The 13,306-nt window shown below is 40.3% G+C and overlaps 1 protein-coding gene across 1 annotated transcript in view; it reads right to left on the minus strand.

Annotated features, from left to right (window-relative positions):
- Positions 1-391: 391 nt before the first annotated feature.
- Positions 392-13,306, minus strand: part of LOC109630998 (plexin-A1-like) — a 281,886-nt gene continuing 268,971 nt past the window's right edge. Inside the window, exons 33-35 of the mRNA XM_020089564.2 lie at positions 12,561-12,773; positions 9,345-9,495; positions 392-7,005 (exon numbers count right to left, since the gene is read on the minus strand). Of these exons, the coding sequence (XP_019945123.2) occupies positions 6,910-7,005; positions 9,345-9,495; positions 12,561-12,773 (460 nt within the window). The 3' untranslated portion in view covers positions 392-6,909. The remainder of the gene's footprint in view (positions 7,006-9,344; positions 9,496-12,560; positions 12,774-13,306) is intronic.

The raw sequence follows: 13,306 nt of genomic DNA on the forward strand, positions 1-13,306 counted from the left end.
ATAATAAATAAAGTAATACTACCTGAAGTACAGTACTGTGCTAATATTGAATTAAATGTAGTAACACAGTTTGTTCCAACATTGCCTTTGTAGGAAGAGAGGGTTTGAAAGTAATTAACCAATTCTAGGAGTCATTGTCAATGTCTTCATCAACATCACTGTAGTCAAACTGAGGGGGAATCACACAGAAGAAGCCGCTTCTTCTTTTCCAGGATACATAGAGTACACAGAGTACAATAACAAGTCTCATATGTGCTGCTTTTGATCCTTTGAGTTCTCCTGTGTTGACGTGCACTTGAGATAAACTTAAAACTTGCAACAACTTTCAAATCCACAACTTTGAGGATATGTGGGGACACGGAGGGGAAATAAAAACATCAGACGAGCCAGATTTAGCAAAAAACATGTTTAATCTCTCCTTGATGCGTGTCTATTTACACGTAATAAATCTGCAAAATAGGAAAGAGCAGGATATTTACACGGGCGTGAAACAGCCAAAACCTGTCACAGCAGCTTCAAGTCTGAAACTCTTAAAAAGGTATCAGAATTCATAAAGTATTAAAACTCTTTAAGGTTTTTTTTTTCCCGTTCTACCTCCTCTTAATCTGTGTGTGAAGATATTCTATGTCCTATACTCCTCTGAAATGTACTTTAATCAAACTCAGCAGGTGATGATGCCGGAGAGTTGGAGCTGAGGGATGAAAAGCCCTGTTGAGGGGGATCAAATCAGAAATGGCAGATGAATGGGGGATGTATTAAGGTTGTGCGTTGTTATGGGTCTGAGGTGGTGTCATGTTGGTGGGTGCGAGTTGTACTGAAAAAAAAAAGCACATTTACGATTCACTCGTAAAGTTTTAAAGACTGCTTTCAGAATGTAGGAGGGAAAAAGGCGTATGCTGCAAACACCTTTTTTCAGCAATAGTTTGACATTTGGGGAAATGTTCTTTTTTCACTTTTTTGCTGAGAGTTGGATGAGATGACTGACACCAAAGATGAAGCTCGAAACAGAAAGTGGTTAACTAATCCAGTGCTTTTAAAAGATTCTTTCGATAACGGAAAAAAAAATCATTTTAGGTAATTTATTTTTTTCTCTTTTTATTTAGCTAACCTTCTTTATACACCTTATTGATAGACACTTAACAGCTGCAGTCACAATGCAGTTAGCTTAGCTACAATTAGCATAAAGACAAAGAGAAAAACCAGTGTACCAAAGCTGATTTGATCAACAACAAGGTAAAATATTATAAAATATTATTTTAGGGGCAGTTGTGGTGGAGCTTCCTGTTAAAAGCTTATTGGGGTGTAAGCAGGTACTTCAAGCATATTCCCTCAAAGCACAAACTATTGACATTTAATTTATGTCAAATTAAAATTTGATTGGTAGGTCTAATTCTTTCATCATAGACAGAGCCAGGCAAGCGCTCAAATATTTTATGCTAAGCTAGGCTAAAGACATCCAAATTCCCTCTTAGAGAGAAGTGAAATTAGAATATTCCACAAATTACTGAATTGTACCCGTAAATGAATTAACAAGAATGTATGTTTAAATATATTTCTATAACCAATTTTTAACACCTGCCTTGATTCACTTTTTTTTTTTTTTTCACTTTTCAGTATGGGAAGGGTCTGACAAGGCTCGGAGAACAGTTCTGTGTCGGTCAATCATTGAGAGACTCCTTTATCATTTCATCACTGTCTTTTTCTATGTGAAAAACTGAATGCCACAGATGCAACAGAATGGAAAATGAAGCGGTAACATTGCCTTCAAAGCACTTCCTCTGCCTCGCCCAAGTCTTTTCATCTTTTACCCCAACAAGTGGTGAAGCAGAAAACAAGAAGCTAAGAAGCAAAAGCACCAGAGTGAGTCTTATCCCACCATTACGAAACATATCTTTTTCTTTTTACACCCTTTCAAAGTTATCAACATAGCTTAATAAGCTTCATTATTCTTTCCGGATCTCAAAAATTATCTTTACAAGCTCTTAACAAAGAACCAATGAGTAAGTGAATTGCTGTCAAACATCTTCAGAATGTCTTTAAATTGAACAAAATGTGTTGATGAATGCCTGTACATGGAAGTAATGTCTCGATTTCAGCATTCATCAGCCATGCAAAACTAAATGACTTCCTAGTTTTTTAGAAGACTGAAACTGAATGCTGAAATCCTTTTTGTGGAAGTACTGAGAAGCAGATGGATCGAAGTTAATCTCTTGTCATGGACTTCCTCTCCTGATGTGGATGACGAAAGCTTCGGTCTGCTGTTTTTTTTACCCTGTGTAGATCAGTGGTTCAAGTATGGAAGCACATACAGTACGTCTCACTCCGTCCAAACACATTCATGCTGTCAGATGAAACATGGCGTTTTAGTTGGAGCTGCATTTTTTAAAGGGTTTCGTTAAACATCCTAATCCCTCAAAGGTAATGTGGTTTTGTTGGAGTCAAGAGCTTTCACTTGACAGCGGCAGAATGTGTTTGGCTTGGTGGCTATAAAATGTCACTGATGCTAAGTTTGCCTTATAACTTCAACTAAATATTAGTACAAATGTGTTGTGTCAGATGTAGGGAAAATATGATGTTAATTGTTATTTAGTTATAGCTGGGAAATAGCATTCAAATGATTAATCCTCAGCAACCTCAATATTAGCACGTCAGTTTAGTAATCACCTCATGTGCGCTAGCTAACATGATGAGGAAAGTAGCTACTAATGCCTCGCTGTGACATTATTTTGATAATCGCTCTTTTCAAAACCAAATTTTTGTTTTCCATTTTCCTTTTAAGCATGCGGCTTTGATTGGAGGGACTGCTGCTCAAAAGACACAATCCAAAGGGTATAAAGAGAAAACGTACAGAGTGAGGGCCAAACACACTAAATGAATTTCATTCTGTGTACCAGCTGGGCCTGAACAATATCACTGGGTTATGCTAATTAGTCTGCCTCGTGCTTTTTCATCACAAAAGGTACCTCAACAACAGAAAGTCCTGACATTGATGTCATGTGGGTTAATTCTGTGGGCAGCCTTTACTGCTTGAATGGAGAAAAATGAAAGAATCCTGCTACTACACACTATTATAATAATTAATAATAACAGCATAATGGCAGCAGAAAATAACCTTGTACTGATTTGATTTATAATCTATTGTGGGTTTTGATTTTGTCATTGCACTAAATTACAATCAAATATTTTGTCTCTCCCTCTCTTCATGTGCTGCTGTTGCTAATTTATTTTTACTTCTTTCTGTTGTTATTTTCCTTTTCCGATTGTTTAATGGGAGACAAACTTGCCTCAACTTCCTCTGATAAGTTTTAAAGTCTGAACCATCCAAAAAAGTAAATTAACCATAACATGATTCAGTTTGATGTGGACCCAGGCAACTTCTTTTGTTTGGTCTCCTCGATCAAAACCAAAGAGAATTCTCAATCGTGATATTTGGGTTCAGACCAACCTGCAAAGTTCTAAGGTCCAAACCAAACAAAGCAGGTGTGGAAGCATCCTTTGTTTACTGGCTGCTGTTTTCTTTGGAACAAAGAAAATAATGTTATATTGCCAGTACAACTTGTGTGGGGTGCAGATATAGAAACAATTATTTCAGCTCAATTACATGAACTGCTAACTTAGTTTAGCAATCAAAACACATGCTGCCTACTGTACTTATTATTATAATTACTATTAAAAAACAATTAGTTTTCCCAGCTGGCATTTTAAATTTGTTTAAAATCAGTAGGCCTATCTATTCCAGCAATGGTTAATTTGAGACAATGTAAAATGAAAACAGGAGGTGTGAGGAAGTCTTAAGCAGATAGATTACAACTGTGTTGGAAAGTATACCTGAGAGTTTCCTCTGCTGTGTTGGATTGTACTGAAGAGCAGCACTCACTGCAGTCATAAGGATCTATTACAAGATAGAAAGACCAGAGTAAGTCAGTAATAACTGCCATCTCTCACTTTGCTCTCTTCAGACCGTCTTAGTGTAGGTGGGGAAGATAACTCAAAGGGTGCAGTTTTAAATAAACCTGGCAGGCCTGTTCGCAGCAGCCCAGGCACCCCCCCAGGTATCTGCTCTATGTTATTCAAACTGGGATGAGTGCTCTGGGGTTCATTGATTAAAGAGTCGATTCCATTCTACCACTGGAAATAAAACAGAGGGAAGCACTGTTGAACAGTACAGAAAAGAAAAGCTAAATCCATACTACCCCATTTCATTTGAAAACTGCATGTTCAAACAAAAACGATCATCTCTCCACACAAGCGTTTTGGCTGCGGATAAGTTTTAATTCCTGTTCACACTAACACGCCGAAAAACGCATTTCACATTAACACTCATGACCCCTGGACATGCGCGTGTCGGTGTAAACAGGAATTGTTCAAACACTAGCTCCTCCCCTTCGCATGCATCACTTGTATTATTGTTAAATGAAGAATTCAACTTCATAACAGCTGTTAGTAAAGACAACAGGGTCAGCAACACTCGTAATTGATTATCCATGTTGCGTCCTACGCTGGTAGCCGAGGCCAATGTCGGTTGCTTTTTCGTCTGGGTGGCGGTCATGTGACAGGTACCTGACGAATCAGCGAAGGCTACGATGTGACCCAATCAGGTTGGGTGATGGTTGCGAATGTTTACATCATTGTTTCCAAACATTTCCATTTCTGCGAGTCCTGACTGAAATGCAGCAAGAAAAAACTACAACTCCAGAGGAGTGTGGACGGCAGCCGTATGTGTGGCAGAGTTGATGTGTTTTCAAATAAAAACATAGTAATGTGGATGTAGCCAAAATCATTTTGAGGCATTTGTTGTAAAAAGAGCATCTGATGGAACTCAACCTGATTCATCATCACCTATTTTCTCCGTTATTACAAGAAACAAACATTGATAAGTAGTTGAATTCATCTGATCTGGTTGTAAATGAGTCTGATCTGCTTCTCACTGGATGAATGACAACAAACTGCTTATGACATTACCCCTGTGTGTTTAACGTCTGTCAATCTTATTTTTAACACTTACTGTCATAGGAGAAAGGAATGTCTTGTTCATGTACGCATGTTTTTAGAAGCGCTGCAAGTTTATGGGGAGCAGCGCGTACTTCACTTTTTTTTAATACCCCTGTAAAACCACAGAATGAAAAAAGGCCTTCAACTGGTACAAAAACACTAACATGAATCAAGCTACATTTCATTATCGCTTCATAAACCACATTCACATTTCAAAAATGGAGCCTTGAGCTTTTACCGTATTCACTGCAGACTAAGAAAAAAAATACAAGCCAAAATTCGACAACACTGTTTCACTTTCTTTTGAGTCACACCAAAAACTAGCCTTCATGTCAGATGGCACATCTAATAAAATGTCTTAGACAAGAGGGAAAGGCTATAAAACAAGATCAAGAAGTTGCAGAGCGCAGTGTGCCACAATTCAACCTAGACGGCTGCCCAATTCCTCCGGTGGTCTGGCCTCCACAGAAATGACTCCATCTAAATCAGCTGTATTTGGTTTCTTCAAAACAAACACAAGAGCATTGTAGGTCGGTCCGCTCACAGGCAACTTCCAGACACCATTTGTCCTTTCACTACCTTTAGAGCCAAAGATGTAGCACACAACTACCCAAAGACCTCATGAAATATAGAAAGTGTCTGTAATTATATATATGTATATCTTTGCCAGTTACCTATTTTTTAAACTCTCACTTTCAGACGGTAAGCATGGCAACATTTTCATGATAGCACATTTCATCTAACGAAAAGAAGTCTCTTTGCACTAAACAACATTCAAAGGAAAACATGGCACAGGACATTTTTTTTCCTCATAATTTTTCATCTCGGAAATATCAAATCCTCTTGTCAAACTTATCTTTTGTACATTAAAATGGAAAAAGAAATCAAATTATCATTTGTTTTAAAAACAGAAGGTTTGTATTTATATATCCATATATATATATTCATATATCCTCTTCTCTCTTTTGATTTAGCTTTGTTGTGCAAATTCAGCAGTAACACAAGTGGCACAGCACTAGGGAGAGTAGGCAGTTGAGGGAGCAACGGAATCGAATACAATAACAAATCAAAAGCAGAGTGGTGAAACTGAGGATGTCCTTTGTTAGAGATCTTGATGATAGAGAGTCAGTACTGGAGGAAGAGTCTCCCTGCAAAGTCCTTCCTCGTGGTTGCTCTGCAGTGGCAGCCAAGTGTCCGCCCTGCTGAAGTGTCTTTGAGCAAAACACTGGATTTCTACCAGTTCCATGGCTGCTGCTCTGTAGCTGTCCCTGACCACTGACCTCCCCATGGAGGACAGCAACAGAAAAGAGAAAGGGATCAAGTATTGGGATATCACATCCTGGATTTTTATTGGCCCACAGTTTGAACCGTAGCTTTGGCTGTGGAAAGCTACTCGCTGGTTTCTTGTACCTTTCACCCTGCAGTGTTTCAGCTCTGCAACCAGCTCCATGAGTTTCTGTTCGCCACTGTGCATGTACTGCTCCTGATTGTAGCCAAAGTACCCAGCTGCTGCTTCTGTAGGACTCTCCATGGGATGAGGGGCCTTGATTAAAATGAACTCTCTCCTGAGCTGAGGACCATATCTGCTGAGGCTGTCGGTGCGTTTGATTTGGTTGTTCAGGGCTGGGTTGTTGGCTCAGAAAAAAAACAAAAAAACAAAACAGAAAAGAATACACCAACCCAACCGGCGGGGCCTTAGTTCCAAACTCTGCTATCTCTCCAGTGTGCTGCTGCTGCTGGGTGCTTGTGTCCTGGCAGTCTTTTCTGCTGCACTTGTTTGTTGTTGTTTACGAGGGCGACAGCAAGAGACTTCTAACATCGAGGGTCTAAATGTCGCGGGGCATCAACGGTTGTCAGGGAAGGTGTTTTGTTGGTTGGCCAGTTCTCTGCTAGCCCAGTAGCGCAATTGGCTGGTCCTCAGCTGGCCAGAGCCATGGTGTCGATCACCTGCTCCAGCTTTCCGCGTAGCCGCTGTCTGCGCGACTGTTCGTCCTTCTGCAACGCTGAAAGGATCTGGACACAAACATGGAGAAGCATGATCAATTCTTCATATCTTGGTGCATGCAGCAAACTCATTAACACAAATGTGGCTAATGTCAGAGTCTCTGTTAGTGATTGCATTTTAGACGGATGCTGGCGACATGGACGTGGTTAGGGGGGCAAGTGTCTGGCTGAGTGGGATGTCCGCAGCTGCATGTTCAAGGACACTTGGAGAGTGTGTTTGTGTGTGTGAGTGTTGGTATTTTATTATGTAAGCCTTGAACAGGGCAGAGAGGAGCTGGTGCAAAAAGACTGTATTTATGTGTGCATTTGTCCTCTTACTGATGTGTGTGTATCAGCATGCATATTTGAGCATGTACATTCATGCACGCGCTTGTTTGTATGTGCACGTGAGGTCAGGGCATGTGTCGGAGGCGACTGCGATAGTGCAGCTGCCTATATCTGGATAATAATAGGCTGTAATGAAGGGGAGCATTTTGTTTGAATGGAGCATAACCACTGTAATACTGCTGCTACAGAGGGACGGAGGGGAGGGAGAGAGGAGGGGAGGGAGGGGGAGAGGCTGAGACAACTTATCGGTCGCCACATAAAAGCGCGATAAAGCTGGGGAAGGCGGAGGTTGCAAAGGACACAGGGCTGTCCATCAGAAGCGGGAGGAGGGTGAAAGAGGAGTGAGGGTGGTATGAACCGCAGTGACTCATGGGAGGGGAAAATAAAGGGATGGAGAGGATGGAGGATAATGAGGCAGGGAAGGAAAGAAGGAGGGATAAGGAGATGGAGGAAAGATTAAATAGCTACGAGGGTGGGGGTGTGAGGGGGCTCTTTCAGTCATTTAAGTCTTAATGGGTTGGACGAGGGGGCATGGAACAGATTTAAGGCTAAATTATCAGTCCACTTAAAATAGGACATTTAGCGTGCACACACTCACATGCACGCACACGTTCAGCAGAAGCAAGTAACACACACATTATTTGACTAATTAATCCTGCCTTCTTTTCTGCTTGGAAACACATGAGCAACAGACAGCTTGATCACATTTAGCAAAAATAGTTCAATATTTGTCAAATACTCATTTGCTTTGTTGCCCAAAGTTAGATGAATTCATATATTTATTTTCTTCTCTCTTTATTCTTTATTCAACAGCTTGGTCTTTCAGTTTCAGTTTTTTGGGTTGTTAGGACGTGTTGTTTTCACGTTCAGATTTTGTAATGCTTTCACTCAATACCTTGCGCTCACACTCAAATATACCCTGCTCGTGCTTAGATTTGCTGCGCTCCAGCTTCAGCTCTTCTCTACACGCTGCTTCTATGCTCGTGTGAAACGTCTGCTCTATGATTTTTTGGTGCAGTGAATGTATCAAAACTCCCCAACCAATAGAATGCCAGGTGTAGTGTTGACAAGTGAAATTGTCCCGCCCTTGTTGTGGATATTAGGTTTCTGTCTTTGAGTGTCTTTGATTACTTGACCAGGTTCGTGAGCTACTGCTCTCCAAAAGTTTCTTTCATCATAACTACATCTGGCATTTTTTTGGTTGGCTGATTTGAGAGAGTTGTTGCACAGAAAAATCAGAGAGCGGAGGTTACACTGACGCACGAAAGAAGCATGTGGACAAAAGCTGAAGCTGGCAGCAAATCTAAGCACAAGCAGGGTATATTGGAGTGCGAGCACAGGGTTTTGAGTGAGAGCATTAAAAAAATAAAACACTTGAATAAAGAATCAAAAACATTTTTTCACCCTTGTGTTTGTGTGTGTGTGTGTGTGTGTGTGTGTGTGTGTGTGTGTGTATACACTACATTTTGAAGCCATTGCAGGCAGATGGTGAGTTTGTCTGAGCACAGACTAGAAACAGGGTGAAGACCCTCGGCCTGACTTGTGTCTAAAGGTAACACAAAAAAATCTACCTACTGGCGCTTCTAAAGCTCAGTAATTAACATGTCATATCTTGTTTCCTTAATCCCTACAAAAGCCTCAAATTTAGAGTACAGAGAGGAGAGTGGTGGGTTTGATCTTCTTCAGCAAGACAGCATATTAGCATATGTCAAAAAAATGTCAAACTGTTCCTTTATCAGATAAACCACACACTTTGTGCAGAAATGTTGAGTTTTAATCAGCCGGCAGCAGCTGTGGGACATTGTACATGTCGGGGGGGAAAATGAAAACCACATTAATTTAATGTGGCTCCGTTAGGTCTGTAATGTGTTGAGCTCATGCCTTAATGTACATCCTAATGGTGATAATACCTTCCAGCCTGTACCACTGGTTATCAGTGTAATTGAATTAAAATGACCTCATGGTATTAGTCAAGGCAAGTGAGGAGGGAAGGGTGGGGGGTTTGAATCGACGGAGCTCACCTCATCCTTGTATTTGATGATGTAGGAGTAGATCTCATGCAGCGCAGACATGCTGTTGAACTGGCTGAGGTGCAGGCGGGACTGCTCTGCTAGGTAGGCACTCATGTCCTGGTCGCTGATGGCCGGCATGCGGGAGATGTCAGAGTAATACCTGGAGGAGAAATAGGGTTTAAAGAAAACATCTATTGTACAATCCAAAAGCTTATACACTTATTTTATTCAAACAGACTCTGAACATGAGTCTCCTGGTCAGCCACAATTGCTTTTTGTTAATTATTTGAAGCAGTGGGCGGTTTCCAGATGGGTTCTCTGTAGACCTCTTCATCTATTGTGGTAGAAAGGTTTGGAATGGGTTCAGACAAGTTTGGCAGAAAGATTGTACCATAAAAGGTGCAGCTGTCTTTTACAAAAGTAAAAGTATTAAACAAATCTGTTAAATTCTGTCAATTTGCCATTAGCCGCTGCCTGAAAAGTTCCCCATAATTTCCTGGTTCCGTGTCTGCTGAGATTTTTGTACGCGAACCAGTTATACATGCATGCCCTCGTTTGCATTTATACTAAAATGAGAGTTCACATTGGTGTGGCGTTCCAGTGCTGCATACCTGATCCCACATTGGATTCCATTCTATTCCAGTAGGTAGCGGTAATCTGCTATAATGTCGACCCCCATTTATATATATTTATTCAAAAAGACTCCTGTACTGGAAAATGTTGAACAACTATTGGACCTGGAGCATGTGAACATAGAGTCAGCGTGGTCACAAATTTTGGGCTGCATGCGGACAAGGGGTCCGTGCGTATGCTAGCATGGGTGGACATGAGACGACATTAACATCAGGAGGACCATAGCAGACCCCAGCAGATTGGCAGACATGGGAATTAGATATTCACTTTAAAGAAGTCAGGTGTCTGTTATTTTTCCTTCTGCATTTCCCCCATTTTCTATTATTTTGAGCTTTAAAAAAATAACAAAATACAGAAGGTGTTGCTTTACGCATAAAAACTGGATTTGATTTACTTATTTATGTACAGTCCCTCATATTGAGTGTTGACTTGCACCAACTGAGGTCCACTCTGTCTGAGCAACAACCTTCACATTATTGACTCAGTGTTGTTGGCTGCAGCAGAGGAGCAAAAACTCCAGTAAATATGTAGCAGGCAGTGAATAGCACAGTATATTAAGAATATATATCAATATTGAGTTGCACCTGAACCTGCCTGCAGGATCCATATCTAAACTATCTCAAGGTTTACTGCAGCAGGGCAGTCCGAGGTTGAGAGTGGGTTAGGAGGCATGAGCGAAACGAGGTTTAACTGCACCCAATTAACCCTCTCCTATAAATCCCTATCTCTGCCTCCAAATGCTCTGTGAAAGCCTCAGGACTTACTGTAGCACACTCAAGCCTGTTGTTGTCCAAGTGTATGAGTGCTGCAGCGGCAAGAGGAGAAGGGCAATGCACTTTGGATATGTCATTTAGTTTTGAGGCAACACTTGTTTTATACATAATTATCCCCTTTGGCAGATGATGTTTTTTGCACTGCGAGCATTATATTTTAGAAATTTCAGGGTCAGAATAATCAGAATATGTATTTGAAGACCCTGCAAAGTAAATTGCCAAAGAGTGAAGGGAGTAGCAGTCCAGAGGAGTTACTGAAAGGTCCAGTGTGTAAGATATAGGTGAAAGGGATCTATTGACTGAAATGGAATAAAAATTAGTCCTAGCAATGTTCTCACTGGTGTGTTTCATCTTAATTGTACAAATTGTTGTTTCTTTATCTGAGAATTGCCCCTTTATATTTAAATACTTCATATTTACATCGAGGGGTTCCTCTCTACAGAGGCCGCCATGTTTTTTACAGTCGCCCAGACTGGACAAACTAAAACCTTTTGAGTTTTTATAAAACCTGAAGGCTGCCACAGGTTCTATTTCATGTTTGGAAGGGGAGGGTAAGGTGAGTGGTATTTGGCTGCAACATGCAAATTCACCACCAATTTCCTAGTTTCAAGTCTAATATGAACGTTGGGGCTTGCGGACACAAGCAGTATGGAGGCATGTTATGTTTTACATCTGAAGAAGGACTCACTATTGACTTGATTGGTATTGAAATCTGCTCTAACAAAGTGTTTTGTGGATTTAAACACGATGAATTAACTTTTATTTTTAGGTGAACTATCCCTTTAAGCTAAACATCCTGGTGCTGAATAAGATGTGCAGCAGAGGACATTTTTCAGCGTGCCTCTGTTTGGAGAGAGAGGGCGAACAGCTGTTACAAATCCTTTATTCACCCGCATGTTTCCTTTCTAAACTTGATTCTTCACAGGAGAAGTGGATTTTGTCTTGGATCTGAATTCACAGGGTAATGTTGAAAATGTCACAGGCAGAACTAATACATTGTGTGTGAACTTCACTGATTAGACATTAACTCTGGTAACTGGTTCTACTGTTGTGTCTATAGGTGTACATTTTATTTTTCGAAGCCGAGGGCAAGAATACACATAATTGCTTTACACTAATTTAACCCAGCTCCGATCTTCGAATTCTAGAACCATAAACAGTTCAACCTGTATTTTTTCGTGTAACAGTTATTAATTCTTCACCTTCCACAAATCCCTCCATTACCAGGCTCCCTCATATGCTCCACCACCACCACCTCCCTCCTCCAGCCTCCGCTCCTCTGATGCCAACCTCCTGTCACCTCCACTCAGGACCAAGCACCAGACCTGGGGCGACAGAGGCTTTTCCGTAGCTGCTCTCTCCCTCTGGAACTCACTCTTCAAACCATTCAGAGTCTGCACTGACCTGCCAAACTCTTCCGCGTTTATTTGCTTTTATTTGCTCTCTCTGCTTTTAACCTTAATGTAAAATATCTTGGAGCATTAATAAAAGAGCAATATAAACATACTGTACTATTATGATTATTATTATTATTCCACCAGCTCATAAGTACAACAGAGTATTCATCGAGTTTTCAGGATGTTCTTTGAATATTACCCATGTAATCAATGAGACCTGTTTATTTAAACCACTTCCAAACATCTCCTCATTTAAGTAATGCAGGTAACAGGCTGATCATCTGATCTTCTTTTAAAATGATATTAAATCTAAAATTATGACTTTATTCTCATAATGTTTTAAAAAAAAAAATCCTAATTCTTAAACTTTTGTCTTTTGTCTCAACTTGATCTGCATGTCAGTGTCTCTGTGTTAAACTCACCTTTCCACCCAGTTCTTGTAGTTGGGGATGTCTTTAGCGTAGAGAAGCTTATTTGAAGGTGAATCTTTTCCCAGTTTGTGTTCTGATGTTGAACAGGAGTCCATGAATGTCTGGGCCACCACAGACAGACAGGCATCCGTGATGCTGTTCTTGTGAATGTCAAACACAAACTGGGGGTTTTTGATCACGTTCACCCAGAAACGCAGAGGAAGACTGCAGAGGGTAAACAAACACAAATTCAATTACAAGAATTATATTATAAATGGTAATAGCCTCTTTATGCCCCTGGTGACAGGTATTTTACTTACTTTGCTTTCATTGTTAGAATTACACTACCTAGTTTTAATATCTGATCAGTGTATTGTGTACATTTAAGCCTTTCGTTTGTTTTAATCTCACTCAATAGGTGCCATGTTCCCAGATGATGTGTGTTGTCTGGTCGGAAATGCATAATTTTATAATTTATCCTCTAAATGCTTTGCAAAAACTGTTCATTAAATAAATGGAAATACATAATGTATGGAAAATATTGCAGCACCAGTCCAAAGATGTTCTGAAGCCATCCATTAAATTATGACCAAGCATCCGTTACATCAGCTATTTGAATTGTTTGTGCATTTTGCAGACTTGTATTTACTGATTTAATGACTTAAAGTTTGAATAATTATTCACAGTAATATTTACTTTCCAGACATTAGCAGATGGGATGCAGAACACTATCATTATCACCACATTCTATTTCATAA

The sequence above is a fragment of the Paralichthys olivaceus genome, chromosome 6, assembly GCF_024713975.1.
Source record: "Paralichthys olivaceus isolate ysfri-2021 chromosome 6, ASM2471397v2, whole genome shotgun sequence".
NCBI classification, from domain to species: Eukaryota; Metazoa; Chordata; class Actinopteri; order Pleuronectiformes; family Paralichthyidae; genus Paralichthys; species Paralichthys olivaceus.